Source organism: Montipora capricornis, chromosome 7 (genome assembly GCF_036669925.1).
Source record: "Montipora capricornis isolate CH-2021 chromosome 7, ASM3666992v2, whole genome shotgun sequence".
Lineage (NCBI taxonomy): Eukaryota > Metazoa > Cnidaria > Anthozoa > Scleractinia > Acroporidae > Montipora > Montipora capricornis.
In genome coordinates, this window is record NC_090889.1 from 21,406,783 (window position 1) to 21,426,782 (window position 20,000).

Genomic DNA, 20,000 nt, shown 5'->3' on the forward strand with positions numbered 1-20,000 from the left:
AGACCAGGACCAAACTGGACATTGTCAAACGCTATACCCAAGAAATGGCCGTTTCTGTGAAAACAATGATAAATGTTAGAGACAGCGCTTTGAAGATCGCGTGGCCCGGGTTCGATTCCCAGACATGACGTCACATGTGGGTTGAACTCGTTAGTTTTCTCCCCAGGGGCCCGTTTCTTGAAAGTCCCGAAACTTTACGGGCCATTTTCGGGCGCCACAATTCCCTCTATATTTCAAGAACGGAGAGGATTTAAGTCGTCAAACTTAACAGTCATTTTTCGTTTTGTTACCTTGAAAACATGTTAAAAGATCGGCTTTCAAAAACGAGAAACGGGCAACTGCTACAAGAGGATTTTCTCCGAATGCTCTGGTTTTCCCCTCCCCTCAAAAATCAGCTGAGATTTAATTTAATTTGATTTTATTTCTGTACAGCACACACACTTTTTGCCCCAGACCTAAATATTAGAGAACGTTTGCATCGGCAACGAGTGCGAATAAGAGAGAAAGCACAGCTTGTACTCCTTCTCGAAGTCGTGCTGTACGTATTTTGGTACGCGTATAATACTTGCTCCATTCTACAGAAAATACTATTATGGGATGAAGTTCAGATTTCGGCCCTAGCTTTGAATGAGTTGCTGGCGTTTCACCTTTTTCTAGTTGAAGTCATACTGCTAACTTCTAAATTGTCGAAATGGAGCATGTTCGCGAATGTGCTGGAATTGATGTTACATGTTTACCCCGGAGAGTGAAATGAAGAGATTTATTTTTCGGTGTTGACTCGGGGATACTCGGGAAAAAAACCCGAGTGCTCCCGAACACAAGTCGAACCTACGACCTTCCAATTCTTGGTTTCACATGACGTCACGACCGCCATGTTGGTGCCCAAAACAAAGAAAAGGCGGCCATGTTGGTGCCCCGACCAAATCCTCCGGGAATTTAACTCTATTATTATGCAAACGCTTCCTTTTGTTTTCGTTGAAAAACATGGCTGTTGATCACGTGAGTGAAAACCAGCAATTACTAATTCGGATGCTCTACCACTGAGCCATAATAAAATAATAATAAATATAACTTATAAAGCACCGATATACACCTTATTCCAAAATGGCCGCTGATTTATGCGGATGCAAATTGGCCCTTGTTGCCTGGTTCAAGATAAAATATTCTTTTGAATTTTAAGCTTAAGAACGAGGCATCCAGGGCTAATTTGAATAAAAACAAAAGAATATTTAAATGGCGGCCATTTTGGAATAAGGTGTATCAATATTGCTATTTTCGACAGCCATACGAGACTGGAGCTACCGAACGATTACGAACATAATGATCTGACGTGTAGTCCTCAATAGGGAGTTTAAGAAACGACAACGGCTACGGCAACGACAACGTCAAAAAGCAGTAATATTATTCGTTGAAAGAACGAAAATGATCGTGCTGCACGTGCGGCACGCATTTTTGAACATTTCTCTCCCGTACTCGTCAAAAGTACTACGTGAAACTACCAAATTTGATGTTTTGACGACAACGTGGACAAACTACAGTGAATCTTTCAGTCTCGCTCTTTACTCCAAATCCGTCCGTTCCAGTCCAGTTATAGGAAACTTCTCACATATTGTATAATATAAAAATATAAACAAGATTGAATAATCCCGAAATACTTAGATTAGCTCAATCCTATATTTTGAAATAACGTTTTCGTCCCCGTAGCCGTCGTGGTTTCTTAAACTCCCTCAATGTATGGAGGGAGCGAAACTGGTTTGGTATAGGGGTCGAACTCGAAATGTTTGGGGCGAAACGTTCTGCTACCAAGCTACCGATAGGCTGCTCCAACTGAAATGTAGAATTCGCATTTTTTCTTAGTAAGCCCGAATCATAACTGTTTTTTCAGTTCTGTTTTATTTTTTTTGTACGAAACTTAATTGATGACTCGGTAAAACATTTGAATGGCACTCAGACCTGCTGTAGGAAATTGTGCCTTCATTCAAGTCGATACAACATCCTATAACATCACCTGCCATCCATTCCTGAAAATACAAATAAAGTCATCATTATTTTTCTTACCTCACAGAGAACACTAGGGAGCTTAAGCACGCGCGTTTTTGAGACGCGGACGGCAACCGGAAGTGAGCTGTTTTCCCTTTTAACTTGTCTTTACACAACTACATTTACATGTACATTGCTAAGTATCTTTTCTCCATTAGAAATGATTGGTGTAAAAATCTGGGAGACACCACTGCCCTTACACGCAAAAATGTTCTCTTCCGGTTGCCGTCCGCCTCTCAAAAACGCTTGTGCTTAAGCTCCCTCCTGACTCTATATCACAACTGGCAACCAGGTTTTAAAGTTACTTAATAACCAGCAGCCCAGTAATAAATTTTTCAAATGGAAAAACAACAGCTGTTTGCCGTTTCACGCCTAGAAGTACATTCTCTTGTGTCGCAGGAACCCCAATTACCACTTAACTAATGAAGACTGATATTGTTGGCAAGGCGTTCCTTTGGGCGAGCTCTGTTTGCTGGGACACAAATATAGAAGGCAAAGGTGAGGGCACACCCGCCATCCCCAAGAAACTAAGAATAGGGAGGGACGGGAGGGGAAAATGATCTTGAATTCCTTGAATTAGTCAGTAGGGAGTAAGAAACGACGACGGCTACGGCTATGGCAACGACAACGCCAAAAAGCAGTAATATTATTGGTTAAAAGAACCAAAATGATCGTGCTGCACGTGCGGCACGCTTTTTTGAATCTTCTCTCCCGTACTCGTCAAAACTACTACGTGAAATGACCAAATTTAAGGTTTTGACGACAACGTGGACAAACTACAGTGAGTCTTTCAGTCTCGCTCTTTACTTTAAATTCGTCCGTACCAATCCAGTTACAGGCTACTTCGCCCATATTGTATAATATAAACAAGATTGAATAATAATGAGATACTTAAAATATCTCAAAGTTATATTTTGAAGTGACGTTTTCGTCGCCGTAGCCGTCGTGGTTTCTTAAACTCCATAGTGAAAGAGGCCCTACGCCTAGCTTCTGCACTGGATAAGAACAAGAGAAATTCCCGGATGACAGGAATGCCACAACTGCATCGTGGGAAATAACTAACTAAGCACGTCACACTCCGCATAAATCCATGTTTTTCCTCTCGGCAGTAAATTCCCTTTAAAATGCACTTAAACGTTTTCGGGAAGATCGGATATTGTGACTCCAATATCACTATGGAGGCGGTGCTTGTCTTGAGATCCTGACATCCCGGGTTCAAGACACGTCCTGACCATTGGTTGAATTTTTGATCCTATTAGTCCCTGGTTCAACTCCTCAGGCTGCACTTGTAAGGGTATCTGGTCACTTCGTTCCATGGTCAGTTCGTTCCAAGTTACGGTCAGATCGTTCAACAAAATACTTAGATAGTTTGACCCCTAAACCCAAACTAGCAATGTTCTATTTGCTAGATGGTTGTTCTGTACCACCCTTTCACTGATCACTGAAGTTTCACTGATCCTGAAAAGCCTGTATTGGGAGTGGTCAACTAATTATAAGCATGAAATAATAACCGGTATCACAAAATCCACCAAGGCATACCTCTCCATACTTGCCAGTGACTACATTCCATTTTCTTACACGATGACCGTCGTAAGCAAAGGAGTCTGGAGTATCGCCGACCCCTTCCTGTAGCGAACCAATAACACAGAAAAAGTATGTGTTTTACCCCGGGAAGGGGGGGAGGGAGGGAGGGGGGGCTAAATTTGCATATGAAAGGGGCGAGAATGCTTGTCGTCTCGCTTAATGGTAATGAATTTATATAGCGCATTTTCTATTAACATATTCAAATGCGCTTTACAAGCAAGGGATCTATGGGTGAGATCGGACATTAGTATATATAGGCGCCGCTGGCAGCCGCTATCAGTCCATTAGCGATCTCACCCAGCACATGAATGAAAAAAATGAGCCCTGGCCACAACTTAGGGATGTAAATTTTGGATTTTGGTCTCGCGTAGGGTGTTCTGGGCAAAACACGAGCATTATATTGATGTCCTTTAGGGGTTTAGCTCAAAATTTCCAACAAGCATCCCCTCCCCTTCATATGCAAAGTCTGCACCCCCCCCCCCCCCCTTCCCCCGGGGTGTCTTATGTGTCTATACATCAAGAACATTAGATGCACCTAAAAAAACACCTGGTTTATGGTTTACAACTTTTGACACTTTTGGCTGAGAAGACGACAGAACGTTCATTCTAGTTGAAGCTAATATCTTTCCAATCAAGGCCTGTCGTCATCTAAACACAGGATTGTCATAGGGGCTGTTGACATGGAGGGACGAAAATTCTTACACTTAAGTTTGATCTTAGCAGACATGCCATCACAACCTTTTTCCTTTTAAAAAGACATTGGTCAGTGGTTTACTATATAACATCATCTGCAAGTTTTAACCAAAAAAAAATATATATATATATGGCAAACCTCATTTGTAAACTTGCACTGCAAAGTTGCCCAGCCTAATTGCATAATTCCTTTGGAGCCCAGCAAAATCTCATATATCCATTTTCCTTAAGAGAAAAAAAAACACAAATTCCATTTATTGGCCGTTTTTATACCAGAGGCATAATTATAATACATCTGGGCGACTTTGGGCAATTTAATACAATGTGTCTTTTAGTTCATCATTTAATTCATCCCATATAATGACAGGCGAGAGACGCATTATACCTCTGGACGAACTAAATCGTTTAGTGCATCTGTGAAGACAAAGATTTGAACATTGTCTGGAACGAATGGAATCTTCTCTGCCTTGGACTTCAGAACACTATCAAAGTTCATATTGCTATTAAACCCTTCAATACCTGAGAGTCAGACTTACAGATTTTAGTCTGTCTAACACCTGACGATTTTACTTGTCAATCAGGGAGACACTTTACGAATGAATCGGTTAACAACATTATACGTGTAGGTCCGCTCAAAGACTACATCCCCTTCAACCCGTTCAGTTCTGAGAGTGATACTTTTTTTATTTTACTGTCTAACACCCAAAAATTTTACTCGTCAATGGTGGTAGCTTCAGGGATGAATGGGTTAACAACATTTATGTCCAGCCAAAAACTAACATCCAACAATTAATTTTACTCGTCAACTAAAGTAGCTTCAGGGATGAATGGGTTATTAAAGTGAAAAGCAAAATGACTTGTATTCACCAAAAAAAATCATGGCCTCACCTTTACAAACACAAATGTTTGCACGAACGCTGCTGAAATTGCTTTTACTTTCGATCTGTACAAAAGCGATCAGGATACGTTAATAGGCAAACAACACAAAAAAAAATTAAGAAATAACATAAATAAACCTAGTACTAAAATTAATTTTTTGGAATTAGCCTTTGCAAATGGTTTACTAATTACTACTAAGAAGGGTAAGATGATCACCTCGTGAATCAACTGAAAACAACTTTTGGGGGCAATGTTTTAGGTGATGTTTAGATGACACTTGAAAAGTTCACTGGACATAAATAATTTTGTACCATTTCACACAAAGAATCTACAACTCATAATGGCACGACCCTGGAAAACTAGAAATCATCATCATCTCCATTATTACATTATCTATCATAGGTTTGCATAACCTTACTCCAAAAAGATTCAAGGTGATTTCATTCTATCAACGAGTTAATTTTAAATAATGCAGTGTCACTTCATAAATGTTAGTTCAGTTGAATAGCAAAAAAAACAGTACTTACTGCTTTTCCCAACAGGAAATCATTACTTATCATACCTCAATTCCCTCTTTGATTGTCATTGAGCCGCAAAGACTACTTCTATCAATCCCCACATTATCAGGACCAATCCGACCATCTGTTAAGGCCCTTTCTTCTTCATCGAGTTCTATGAAAAGAAGCAAGAAGAGTAGGACTTACTGCGACAGCATCTACTTTAAACCTTTTCACTCCTGTGGGGTTCCCCATTGACGAGTAAAATCGTCTGGTGTTAGACAGAGTAAAATCTATAAGTCTCATTGGCCCTTACAGGAGTGAAAGGGTTAAATTAAATGGGGACATAGTTTTTGAGTAAACCTAGCTGTTGTTAACCCTTTCACTCCTGTGGGGTTCCCCATTGACGAGTAAAATCGTCTGGCGTTAGACAGAGTAAAATCTACAAGTCTCATTGGCCCTTACAGGAGTGAAAGGGTTAAAAATACTATTATGCAATTCTCACCTATAAACTAAGGTAATGATGTGCAAGACTACAGCTACTGTAAGTACGTACTGACAGATGTGTATGACGACAATGAGAATGGCAAATGGCAATCGCCATAGCCTTGACAATGATGAAAGATGATGATGAAGAGGAAGAATTACGCAGAGAAGAAGAAAATGAGGACGACCAACACCACAACTGCGACCACAAAGATGATGATGATGACAACAACAAAGAAGATGAACAAGACACATGTAGTGAAAAAATTAGTAGAAGCAGCAAATATTATTACTTCTTAGTGTACTCTCACATTTGGCCTTACAAGTGAAATCAGCTACATAATGATTTTTGGTGAGAAAAATTAGTGAAAACTCTCTCATATAGGTCAAAAATTAGCACAAACTCAGGCGCTGTCCCCTTACGGGAAAAATAAGGAGATGAATCCAATTCAACTTAGTGAAAGGCAAGTGTTCTTACAACTAAACAGTAACAAGGAAAGAGTGTTTACAGCACTAGGTACGTGTATTACTAATAATTATTGGTCATCCATTCACACATTAACCCCATCCAAATGAACTTCACATCAGTTAAACAGTCTATGGGAACCAGTGTGTTTTCCGTTGGTCATGTCTTGTCCATGAAGAAGTTGTTGTTGTTGACATTGACAATGATGGTGATGATAATGGGGAGGAGAATAAACAAGTTCAGCAATTAAGAACTATAATAAGCATCATCACAATAATGCTCAGGATGATGATGATGACGAAGATGACGAATCATTGCCTTCATGCATCATCTGATCCCTTTGGTTGATGTAAAGTGAGATCTCATGTAATCTCTGTTGTTCATTGTATTCTTTATCATAGATGATTATTACTCAGATCATTCATTAGCAGTAGCTTTAATGCAAATGTTTGGCTGTCCCACCCATCATTTTGTCACTATCTGGGGACAAGCAACTTCAATATTTAACATTAAAGACCTATCGGAGCAACCTCAGAATACCCTGCCACTATTGTTTTTTTTTAGCACAATCGCCTGAAGAACGAGGCAGATCTATTCATATGTAAATTAGTAGCGGGGTATTCTAGAGTTTAGCCAACTTATCATATACTTACCTGGCTTTGGGCCATCATTATACTGCGAGAGGATTTCATCAATATGGTACTGCAAGGTCCCATATTCAAGCAAACGCCTGCAAGATTCAAAAAATTAAATGGTTGCCCTTGGTTTGCATAGGACAAAACACAGAAGCAATGTTGGTGTTTTAATAATTCCTCCTGGAAATTAAATTCTATCATTATGTGAAGGCTTCTTTTGTAATGAATGCAAGTATATGCGAGAAAACCAATAATTAATACAGTTAGAAGTAAAAACCTTCAGCATTAAACATGATTAAAACTGAATCTACGGATTAAATTTGCTTGTCCTTAATTTAGCAACAATTCCACGACAAAAGCCAGTAAGTCTTAATTATAATTGAGTTCTTGATCCTAAACATTTTACCTTACTGGCTTTGCCACGCGACAGCCACTTTAAATCAAGGTTTTGTAGAACCCAATTAACAGTTCAGTAACGCCATTGTTAAAATACGATTATACAAGAAGTTTGAATCGTTCATACAAACCTGGGTGTAGCGATATTTTCGTCGCTTTTGGATGGAAACACGGTCGATAAAAATTGATTCACGTCCATTCAGTTAAAAATCCTCAGAACCGACAAGACTTTTTTAACCAGTTATGGATAAATTTTTCTCGGTTATGACTTCGAGGAAAAGCTTAAGATTATTGTCATACATCTATTATTGAATTCACTGAGTAATCGTGAGAAGCCATTTTGTTTTCTGGAACAAATGGACTGGGTACTAGTTAGTACCCAGTCCATTTGTTCCAGAAAATTAAAATGGCGCTGCACGTAATAAGGAAGTATTACACAACTCTATGTTTTAAAAGGATCTTACTTTCATCTGTTTCAGTGCTTCGGTGCTTTGAATCCAAATATTTGCCACGGAAGGCATTCGCAACCTCGATTTACAAAGAAAAGGACGTTACAAACGCTGAAACCGATGAAAAGATTCGAAGAATTTACGTCGGGAATCTCCTGAAAGGCCAAGACTGTACTACAGAGGATAAGGTCTTTGAATATTTTTCGCAGTTTGGCAAGATAGACTCATTGGAATTTTTCCGTGACCAGTTTACTAAGTTACCGCGAGGTTTCGCGTTTGTGACATTTAGCGATGCCGAAAGTGCCGAGGAAGTTCTTACTTTAGCACGAACCAACTATCATTCGATCGATGGACACAAAGTTAGTGTACAAATACCGTTGAGATCAACGGCGCAGCGTGTTTTAGACAAACGAGGAAAGACTGTGTTGGTAGATAGCATTTCAAAGGAGACTAGTAAGGAGGAAATCGCAAAGCATTTTTCTCAGTTTGGGAAAGTGGAACGAGTGATTTTGGCCAAGGAAGATGTCGCAGACAAGAATAAAAACAGCTATTACGTAATGTTTGCATCAGTGTCTGGAGCAAAGCAGGCTCAAGAACAATCGATCCAGAAAGTTGCTAATCAGGATATCGACTCTTGTGTAACAGATCTTCCAAAAGGAGATGGTCTTCAATCAAGGAAGCACACCAAACGAATCAATAATTGTATTTCAGTAACATCTGTTCCCAGCCGACTTACAATTGAAGACTTGCAGAATTACTTCCAAAAATATGGAGACGTGCAAACTGTTGATTTCATTGTCAATGGGGGCTTTGTATCTTGTAGCCTGAAGGAAGATTCGAATGTTGCCTTTGTTCGGTTTTCAGATTTTGCTCAAGTGAATGAAATTTTACAAAACGAAAATCATGTCATTGCTGGGTCGGTAGTCAAAGTATTGCCATACAAGGGTAGAAGTAATTTTATGCCAGAAGAGCATCGTAAGCTAAAACTCTCAGTAGAAGGGTTGCCGCTGTCAGCAAATCCAAAAGCCATACAGGAATACGTTGAAAGAACTTTTAGTATTGTTCCGAACGGAGTATTTTTGAATAAACACCAGGCATTGATTCAAAAGAAGGTAGTTTGCATTCTCAGGCTTTCAAACATAAAAGAGGTTGAACACATTCTGCAGCAACAAAATGGAACATTCAATGGGCACCCTGTGTATTTCCGTAGACTTTTTTGGAAGAAGGCTGAAAAAGAATAAAATAGCATGTTTGGTATTTAGATGAATGCTGTTATTGTGTTCCCTGGCCGTTGTTCGGCACAAACCAGGTCTTGTTAAATTTCCTGCTACTTTCCTAAAAGAAAACGGAGAAAAACACCTTAAGTGGCCCAACCCAAATCCTATCAAGAATGTTTCCAGCCCTTGTTGCAAATGCCAGGGTTCCAAAATTACTTGTCTTATACTAGTATTGGTAGTATAGTTAAAGGATATGAAATTGCAGAGGATATTGTTTTTCATTTGAGCGTCATCGAATGAAGAGTCGGCCAAAGATTGCAAGGTAACAATGAGGCAATTTGAGGGAAAGGATAATTTCATTGCATAACTTTCAAATATCTTCTATTTGCAGATGGTTAAAAGTTTTTGGACAGATGATGTTACTTCGATACTCATTAGCCATTTGTCTCAAATCTAATTAGTTTACAAATAACACCACTTGATTATTCGGTCAATAAAGCAAGGCCTTAATTTTCTATTTTCCTGTAAGACTTAGGATCAAAGAGTTAATTAAACTGGAATTAAGTGAAACGTTGTTCTTGTTTTTTTTTTTTTTTTGTTTTTGAATACCGGCCAAAAGAGGTCGACAGTTGTTCCACACAGCATTCTGTGAGTCCTACTTAAAGCGAGGATCCTCTATAGAGCAATGCATTGCGGTCGCTGCATAGTGCATTCTGGTCGAAAACGCGAGGCATTATGGTGATGATTGATTCCTCAAGTTTCACGTCTCCATATCTCTATATATGAGTATCGCGTCTTCGGCAAACGGCAAATGTCAGGCCTTGCCAATTTAGCCTGAGACCACACTCCACAGTTGGGGTTATGGAGCTAAACGGAACGTGGCGAAAAAAAAATTGGCGAGTGAAGCGAGCCAAGCTAGGGACCATAACCCCAACAGCGGTGCCAGGTCTCAAGCTATGCCTATTGTCTTCGAATATCGAGCGATTTCTGACATTCAAGATGGAGTGAGACAGGTTAAAATATTTCATGCTTTCAGGGTAACAACCAAGAGCCTCCCATTTGTCGTTTCACATATTGTTTTCCTTCGTTCACTTTAATGTGGGAAGAAAATTATACCTTTTTTTTAAAAAAGAGACAAAAAGCAATTTCGAGTGAAAAGTCCCAAGTGATGTAAATAGTGATACTGAGACTAAAATCAGTAACATAACACCGGCCCTGAAATCTTTGGACGTCTTCGAACATCTTCGGATACCTTCGTGTCGTCTTCGAACATCGGATAAAGATCTGTCTTTGACTCGAGACAAGGTGCACATCTAGGTTTGTAGGAATTATATCGTGGTTAGCAAAATATTCAAGTACTTTAGTGAACGAAGCATTAAGACAGATTCACTTTATGTCGATGCTACTTTCTTTTGTTAAGCCTGGAGATTAAGCTTGCTTAATTGTTGCGATATATAATCAAGATCAAGTCAGCTATGATCCTCGCAGTTGTTAACGCAATTTTAGCAATTGGGTAGAGAAGCCTGAAAAATTCAGGACTTCACTGAGGTTTGAACCCGTGATCTCGCCATGCCACTGAAATGTTGGGAGTTGGTCACGTGTGGGTTCAAATGTTCCCGTGATGAATGAATCAATGAACGAGATGATATATAAAATTAATCATATATTGAACTGCGAATATGAAATCAAGTGAGCCATGATATTCGCAGTTATGAATGCAATTTTAGCAATTTCGTAGGACGTAGAGAAGCCTGAAATTTTTAGGAATTAAGGACGGTGCCTACTGTTGGTATTGCGCATACGTTCTGCGCATCTTGAGATACTCGGATTTTCCTTTCCTGTCACGCAATAAAAAAATAAATCGAAAACCATCCAGTGAAAAACGTCAAGAATTCGTGATGTTGTAGAAGATAAATGAAGAAGACACTTCTCCAAGTTTTAGGCTTGTGCGTTTCCCCAAACTTCAGATATTCGTTGAAATGTTTCGCAGAAATTTACAGAGCCCAGTATGAAAAAGCCATGTTGGTGTACATCTGTGGTGCACCAATATGGCGGCCGGAGAATAGTGTCAACATCTGTTACTTACTTTGGCTATCTAGGCGAGTGATCATCTATACTCAACAAAAGGGTATTTACCTAAGCACTTTTCCTAATGCTTTAAATTCTAAAAAGGCTCAAAACCATGAGATAAATATATATTTCTCAAAAAACTCGATCGTCGCCTCGTGTCACGCACCGCTATAACTCAGAAATTCAAAATGCTCTGGTTTCCAAACGAAGCACGCTATTGAGCTTTAAAATTGCAAATGGATACAAATTTACCGCCTCTTATGCCTGATGACGATAAAAACTTTTGTGGCTCTTTAGTTTTGGATTTTCAAAAATGATGACGTCACGTGAAAACGATCCATTGGTGATGCTTACTAATACAGGGATACTTTTGCGCGGTTTAAAACTATCCGGAGAAAGTACATCTTAGTAAGTACTCTTGGTATCCAAAAAGAAAATTGGGGGTAACCATGCATTTTTCAGAGATAATTAAGCTTCAATTTCAGAAAGAACGCCATACATTGCTTTGTATTTTAAAGCTTTTACAAATATTATTCATGAATTATCTTTGAAAAATGCGTGGTTACCGCCAATTTTCTTTTTGGATTTCAATAACACTTGTTAAGATCTACATTTCCTGCATAATCACACACCGGGGCAAAAATATTGTTAATTAGTACGCACCGTCCTTAACGGGGTTTGTACCCGTGACCTCGCGATGCCGGTGCGATGCTCTAACCAACTGAGCTATGAAGTCAGCATCAGTGGCCTCGTCGTACCGGCGTCGCGAGGTCACGGGTTCGAACCCCGTTGAGGTCCTGATAAAATAAGAGGAATACCTTAAGAAAGCAATGACGAGAACCAGGTTGCAAACCAATGGTTTGCTGGGGGTGCTCAGTCTCGCGGGCTCAGAATGGTTCTGGACAAACCAAAAAAAGGTTTTCCGATTTTTTCAGGCATCTCTACGCAATTGCTAAAATTGCGTTCATAACTGCAAGGATCATATATAGTTCACTTGATTTCATATTTGCAGTTCAATATATGATTCATTTCATATATCATTTTGTTCATAATCCAGATATACAATAAGTTCCTTAACCAGATTTGTTAGCGATCCATTTCTTTTTTATTTAAACTCTATAGGTTTATCCACACGAACTCGTATCAGTTTGTTTCTTTCGGCGGCGAAATTTCAACGAGAAATTATGGTTTGTGGGTACGAATTTACAGCAGAAAACGTTTAATTGTTCACTAAAACCAGAGACTTCCACTTCCCGACGGTCTATCAATAAACAGCAGCATTTTGAGAAGTCTTATTTGCAAAAAACGTTTAATGATTTATGCTAATGTAATTGGCGTCTATCTGTGCACCTGTTGTTGCAAATCAATCGAGCGAAGCTTAAACGTTTTTAGCTTTCATCTTGTTTTTCGACGGGACGAAGCGTTGAAAATCAAGGAACTGACGATGCTGGCAGTTTCCATCTTAGGCAAAAAATTTGGCTGCGACGCTCAAATAGAGGTAAGTATTAATGAACAAAAAGAGTTATATGGGATATCAGGTCAAACTGGAGATTTTAATTTCTACTGTCAATACAAAGTTCAGAAATATTGCAGAATTGATCGAGATTTCTAACTTATATACGAGAAGGACATCGGATACCGTCGTCAAATATCATAAAACCAGCCCTTTAGTTAAAAGAACTTTAGTCGAAAGAAATATCACAGGGTATTTCCATTCCTTCTATCAGTAATATATTTTACGCGTCGGTAACTCGATCATTCAAACGAAATTTTCATTGGGGATAATTTTCCCCAATAATGAGAGTAGTTTGATCATATGAAAAAAAGCTTAAGCGTCGACAAAAATCAATAAATTTCATCTTTCTGTTTTTCGTTGTTATTTTCCTCGGCTGCTTTCGCAAACTTATGTTTATAATCCTATTCATCGATGTTGTCGCCTAAATAATACACTCAGCTGAGAGGTAATTTAATTTATGACGAGGCCAAATGCATAAGTTAGTCTGGATTGTTTCCCTTAAAAATTAATGAACGTTTGGGTTTATGAATTTTTTATCTCTTAAAGCCATGGCTGACAACAACAAAACGTCGAAAACAGTACAGTATATCTCTCGTCATAGCGTCACTGGGTTAGGCTCATTTGTTGACTTTTCGATTTCACCATTTAGCGAGTCAAGTTCTGCGACGACACAAATCATGATTTCTACTTCATCTCAAACAGATAGTTCTATCTCAGTATTTTGACACAAATATGTCCCCAGTTCTTTTTCAACTCTGTTCGGAAAAAGACGCAGGTCTGTTGTTTAAGTTATATCTTTATTTTGGACTGAGAGGTTAAGACCCGGAGGTTGTATTATCAAGACATAAGGAACAATGACGAACCTGGAACGCACAGCTGTGTCGTGGACACTTCGTGGTGTTTTCTACATGACACAAATGCTTATCATTTGCGGTCAATCCCATTTGATGACATAAAACTTCTATACCTTCCCGGACCCACATCAATTATTGAAGTTTCTACGATATATTATAGTCGTCATCATCAAATTCTTCTAATTCTTTGTTATATAACTGATATAAAACAAATATAGATTCCATGTTCCCGTGCGTCTCTTCAGTGGACCTTAAGATCTACGACGGCGACGTCGACGAAAACGTCACTTCAAAATAGAACTTTGCTCTAGTAAAAGTCTTTCGCGATTATTCCACCACGTTCACTTCGTACAATGTGGGCGAAGTATCCTAAAAATAAATTGGTACGAGCGGTTTCAGACTGAAAATGGAGAATGAAATTAAAGATTCCCTGTTGCATGCTCACGTTGTCGTCAAAACCTAAAATTTAGTGATTTCACGTCGTCGTCACGCAGAGAACTGCAAAAATATGAGCTAAAATCCGTGCTGCACGTGCAGCACGATTATTTATGCTCTTTTAACCAATGATATCGTTGTTTTGTGGCGTTTTCGTCGACGTCGTCGTCGTAGATCTTAAGCTCCCTTATGTAAGCCACACAAGACGTCAAAATGTGGTAAGAATATCAGTGACACACTCGGCTATCGCCTCGTGTGCCACTTTATAATTTTGTCCTTACCACATTTTGACGTCATCTATGATCTATTACTAGGCTGGTTTAACAACAGAACGGAAACAGAACAGGAGCCTCAGTTGACGACAGTGCACGCAAAAAAAATGTCCATATAGCAGCCGTTGTCACACTGTAGACTTTTACCAAGGTAAAACCGATTTACCTTCGGCAAAATTGTCAGAAGTAAATTCATCTCCGGTTTAATTTTACCTAGGTGAAAAAATGTTTAAAGGTTACACTACCCTGGATTGCTCGGTTAAAAAAAGATTCCAAATCCACCTAAGACTGAAATGAAATTTGAAAATTCTGAACAAAAACAAATACCGTATTTATTCGATTAAGCGCCCAGGGCGCTTATTTAATTTTTGGACTTTCAAGGTGAGCGCTTATTCGAGGTGGGCCCTTATTCGAGGCTGGGCGCTTATTAAATTTTCACCATTTTCAATAAGTAAAAAGTTTATTTTGTAAAACATGACAAAATATTAAAGCATATAAATTGTAACTGTTCATTATTCGGTTTATGCCCAGCACTTATCTAACAACTCATTGTTCGGTCTTCGCAGAAGTCTCTTTGATTCTCAATCAACTTCAATGTCATCGACGCTCAGCTCAATAAGTGAACTTTCTGGTGCTGCCTCCTCGACATCCGAGCTGTTAGTGTTGCTGGATGGATGTCAGGCAATCTTGTCCTTGGGGGTGGGCGCTTATTCGAGACTGGGCGCTTGTTAACTTTTTCTACCTTCAGGGTGGGCTCTTGTTCGAGACGGGCGCTTATTCGAGGTTGGGCGCTTAATCGAATAAATACGTTGCTCTGAATTGTGCCATCGTCTTCGCGCTTTGCAGTAATAAAACAATTTTAACTGGCGACAAAAAGGTTTACTAGATGACCTCATAGAGCCGACGAGCTTCTATTGGTTAATTACTTGGGGAAATGAATTTACCCCGGCTAACGCTTTGCGGTAGCTGTCAAGGGAAACTCAGTTGTTCTCCTGACATATCCAAGGTTCAGACGATAAAATTTCCCCGAGGTAAATTACTTGGGGCAAATTCGGTCACACTGAAAAAAAATGAGTTTCCTGAGGTAAACTGTCCACAAGTCGAGGTTACCTCGGTAAAAAGTCTGCAGTGTGACCACGGCTATTAAGACATTCGCCGACGAGCTTTTATTGGTTAATTACCTGGGGAAATGAATTTTCCCTAGCTATTGCTTTGGGGTGGCTGTCAAGGGAAACTCTTTTGTTCTCGTAAGATAATCAAGCTCCGGGCGATTAAATTTCCCCGAGGTAAATTACTTGGGGAAAAAAATCGGTCACACTGAAAAAAATCAGTTTCCCCACATAAACTGTCAACAAGTCGAGTTAACCTAGTTAAAAATGTCTGCAGGGTGACCACGGCTGTTTGGTCAAATTAGAGTAGAATCCAGCCTATTCCGCGCGCTCTCCCGTCGTCAACTGAGGTTTTCGTTCTGTTGCAAAATCAGCCTAGTACTTCATGAAGAGAAGCACGACAACATGGAATCTACATGTCAAACATATGTGTTTACCGTCGTTTCATTGTTCCTCCCAATCATGCGTAGGTCGCAGATGAAATCGATGGCGGTGGACTCAAACTTAATCTACGATTCCGTGAGGTGTACAAAAAGTTCATAACACCTCAAGGGACCGTGGTGGCCACACTTCAGGTCCATTTAAACGGGAGCTGCTCAAATGAAGTCACCAGGTGTAAAGAACTGTTAGCATTTCTGAAAGATCAGGTACTGCCAAAGATGTCGAAACTAGTCAGTTCAAAGAGGCTAAAGAAGATTAAGGGTGATGACAAAAGAGAAGGAGGGAATTGGTTCCGCCGTATGTGGCCTTCGAAGACGAGGAAAAGGTTTGTTGCTAAAGTGTTACGTTAGTCAGTCATTAAAGTTGTTCGGTTGGTCAATCGGTGATCGTTCGGTGGGTTCGTCTGTCGCTGCGTCCGTTCATCGGACCGTCATTCTGTCGGCCAGTCACTCACTCACTCAAGCAGCTCATCAGGGTGTCAGTCAGTAGGGCGTTTAAGAAACGACGACGGCTACGGCAACGACAACGCCAAAAAGCAGTAATATTATTGGTTGAAAGAACCAAGTGCACGTGCACGTGCACGTGCGGCACCCTTTTTTGAACATTATCTCCTGTACTCGTCAAAAAAAACTACGTGAGTGACCAAATTTATAGTTTTGACGACAGCGTGGACGAACTACAGTGAGTCTTTCAGTCTCACTCTGTACTTCAAATCCATCCGAACCAATCCAGCTTTAGGACACGTCGCCCATATTGAATAATATAAACAAGATGGGATTTTCATAATACTTAACACAGCACAAACTTATATTTTGAAGTGACGTTTTCGTCCCCGTAGACGTCGTGGTTTCTTAAACTCCCTAGTGAATGAGTCAATCCGTGAGTCACACAGTGAGTCTGTCCGCCAGTCCGTAAGTCAGTCAGACCATGCAGTAAGTCAGCCATGCACATGAAACAAGAAGTCATTCTTTCGGTCAAAAATTCTTGCTTACTTTCGTATTGTTTTTTTTCCTGCCGAGGTTACAAGGTAGCCATTCTAATCGTCTTCACTTGAGATGCGGGAATTTCTGGATGTCCGCGTTGTTCCCAGAATCATCAAGGGCAGCGTTGTTGCGCATGGCATGTGATAAGTTTTGTCGTTTGGTGAGGTGGGGTTTGTTGCGATCGCTTGGAAAAGTGGTGGCGGCTACAGGCTGGCGGCGCTCGGCAGTATTCCACTTAACCATGGTAATTATTAGTTTATGATTTATTTGGTGTTATCATTACTTTTGGCAGGAAAGAAGAAGCTAGAAACCGCACGAAATCGCTAACAACCGCTCGAGGTAACAATCTTCTTTTGTAAACTATTAACATGATCGACCATCGATACAAAGAAAAAGGTCGCTAGGAAGCGCTCTCAACTTCTGATCTGGTCCTGATAGTGTGCGCACTAAAATTGGCAAATTAGCGTGACGTATTCTACAGTAAAGCACAACATTGTAAAGTTTTCTTTGGTTGCTCGATTAAAAGATCTAGAGATAGAATAAATATCTAACTTGCCTCGTTTTCTCTGGCCGTATGGTGAGTTACGGTAAATATTATTGTTTTTCAATTGAATTAATTGAACTGGAGAAAATGTTTGCCCTTTACTTCGGTCAATTCGATACAGTATTTACGACAAAGTGAGAACCAAGTAAACTGGATAGCACTAAGCTCTATATGTATTCAGAGTCTCAGGGATCAAAACGTTCCCATTTCCTTCGCAATTCCCTTTCACAGCCAGTCCACTGTCATCATTATCATCATCATCATCATCATCATTATCATCGACGTCATCGTCGTCGACGTCATCGTCACCGTCGGCATCATCGTCGTCGTCGTCGTCGTAACCACTCGTACAAAAAAGCAGAAGATAAGCCGACTCGTACCCTTGCGGACGAATTGATCGAACTGAGTAATATATTACGTTCTCAGCTTCCAAGAATATCCAAGTTACTCTTCAATGTGATCTTCATTAAACCGAGAGCGACGAATCGGTATTGGAATGAAAAAAAAAACATTGTTCTTACCAGGAGCCCATCACCCGGAACGTGCAACTTAACTATACTTGTTCAACGGCGTTTTCACAAGTAAGGTTATTTTTAGATTAAATTTCCCGCTAATGAGACTCCCACAGGAGCCCGATGACCAATTACAAGAAATTAAGCTGACGTCATAGGGTCACCGAACCGTAACTGACTTTGTTTTTTGACCTAATTTGCAGGAAGGGCTAGTCTAAAAATAAACCTACTTGTGAAAACGCCGTTTCACAGACGCTGTATGGAAGTTGCACGCTCCAGGATGGGCTCCTGTCTTACGACGTTTGAGTGATTGCGCGAGGCAACAGTGAAGCTAGGTGTGATAGAGTGAACCACAGTTATGAACCCGATGCAATCGAGCCCTAACTATTAGGATGTGCGTCAGACTCTTGGTCAGCGCTGATATTTTTCCGTCCTAGTCCTCGTGCTCAGGGTTAGAATGGTGAGGGGCCCTGGAACAGGAATAGGTTCCCTTTTCGAATACAAATAACTGGAGAAAAAGCCTAGGGTATTCTCCAATAAGTAACGCAGTCCAAGGCTAAGTAGAAGTAGACCAGAACGCCGTACTTTGCTCAGCCGACTTAGACTTTGTAAACATTAATACAGGGAAACCAACATTTCGATCAACATTTGTTTACCAAAAAATAATTTCAGTGTTTTATTAATTATTTTGATAGGTTATTCAAGTTCTGATATAGGAGATTTTACGCAAAACGGACCATGTGCAATTGGTGCTTCCATCGAGCGGGAATCTGCGGCCGGTGTTTTGGTTACACCAAGGCTAACTCGCCCACTGCTTATCTGCAAAAACGAAAACAAGTGTCAGACTTTGAAGGAATACCGAAAACATACGACGAACGACAAAGCATCGCGCGCAAAGAAAATGAAAATATGTGAAGAGATAGGCCTGCAACGCGTGCAAATTGCTTCGTCGAACTCGTGCGGTGATGTTTCGGATAGTGGTTCTTTGATGGGTTTCTCTCCACTTGATTCATCTATTAAAGGTTTGGGAAAAGATGAGGACGGGAAAATCACAAAGACGAATGAGAAAGGCAAGGAAGAAATTAGCGGAATTTCTCCTGAAGAAGACTTGAAGTCATTTGCAGAGTTGTATGTTGATAAACTTTGCAAAGAGGCTCTTATGCATCACGCCAACGATTGTTCGAAAGAGTTTGCCAAAAAATACGTCGAAAAGGTTATTGATTTGGCGCGCAGTAGATTTATTAAAGAAGAAAAAACAGACATTCGATTAAAAGAGTGCCATTCGGAGGACCAGCAAAACGATATTGCAGGAGGATGTGACAGCCCCACTTTGAACAAGCTGTGGAAGTATTCAGGAGTTTTTTCTCGTGAAACAAGAGAATCGAAGCAAATGAATGATTGTACGAAAAGAGAAAAACTCGGGAATGATGAGGATTTAAACAAAAGGGAACAGGTTGATTTTAAAAATGAAAATGATATAAAATATGAAGAATTTTTGGAAAGAGAGATAATGAATTCGCTGGAATCAAATAATGAAGACTCGTCGATTTTGTATTCTTTAAATTTAGAAAGTAAATCGTTTGATATTGGGATGATTGAAAAAGCCGGCGACTTTTTTCCACTGAGAAATAATCGGGAGAGTCATGAGGTAAGAGATCTAGATGAGATGAAGGAGGTCACGAAATATGGAATTCAGATTTCAAATAAAAGAAACTGTTTAACTCGATATAAAGAGTCGCCAAGAAATTTGAACTCGAAGACAAACGAAGTTGAATCTATAGCAAAAGGAAAAATCAATATAGATGAAAGCGGCGTTGGAAGTAAAAGGGATTCTTTAATCAACAGATTAGATTTAGAAGAAGTTCTGGGCTTGGTTGCTACCAAAGATACAATCCCTAACGGAGAGGTCTCCCGTTTTCTCG

The 20,000-nt window shown here is 39.9% G+C and overlaps 3 protein-coding genes across 3 annotated transcripts in view; 2 read left to right on the forward strand and 1 right to left on the reverse strand.

Moving 5' to 3' along the window:
* The window catches only part of LOC138057417 (E3 ubiquitin-protein ligase RNF123-like), a 56,041-nt gene extending 48,002 nt beyond the window's left edge, over positions 1-8,039 (reverse strand). The window contains exons 1-8 of the mRNA XM_068903443.1: positions 7,808-8,039; positions 7,299-7,375; positions 5,759-5,868; positions 5,206-5,260; positions 4,457-4,542; positions 3,580-3,666; positions 1,954-2,021; positions 1-54 (exon numbers count right to left, since the gene is read on the reverse strand). The exon at positions 1-54 is cut by the window's left edge and continues 72 nt beyond it. Coding sequence (XP_068759544.1) covers positions 1-54; positions 1,954-2,021; positions 3,580-3,666; positions 4,457-4,542; positions 5,206-5,260; positions 5,759-5,868; positions 7,299-7,375; positions 7,808-7,875 — 605 coding nt within the window. The 5' untranslated portion in view covers positions 7,876-8,039. The remainder of the gene's footprint in view (positions 55-1,953; positions 2,022-3,579; positions 3,667-4,456; positions 4,543-5,205; positions 5,261-5,758; positions 5,869-7,298; positions 7,376-7,807) is intronic.
* A 39-nt stretch (positions 8,040-8,078) lies between these two features.
* On the forward strand, positions 8,079-9,907 carry LOC138056404 (uncharacterized). The gene has a single exon (XM_068902190.1). It carries the CDS (start codon positions 8,083-8,085, stop codon positions 9,364-9,366), a length of 1,284 nt encoding a protein of 427 aa, XP_068758291.1. The 5' UTR covers positions 8,079-8,082; the 3' UTR covers positions 9,367-9,907.
* Positions 9,908-12,761: 2,854 nt separating this feature from the next.
* Positions 12,762-20,000, forward strand: part of LOC138056411 (uncharacterized) — a 98,587-nt gene continuing 91,348 nt past the window's right edge. The window contains exons 1-4 of the mRNA XM_068902196.1: positions 12,762-12,910; positions 16,069-16,364; positions 17,315-17,361; positions 18,774-20,000. The exon at positions 18,774-20,000 is cut by the window's right edge and continues 254 nt beyond it. Of these exons, the coding sequence (XP_068758297.1) occupies positions 12,857-12,910; positions 16,069-16,364; positions 17,315-17,361; positions 18,774-20,000 (1,624 nt within the window). The 5' untranslated portion in view covers positions 12,762-12,856. The remainder of the gene's footprint in view (positions 12,911-16,068; positions 16,365-17,314; positions 17,362-18,773) is intronic.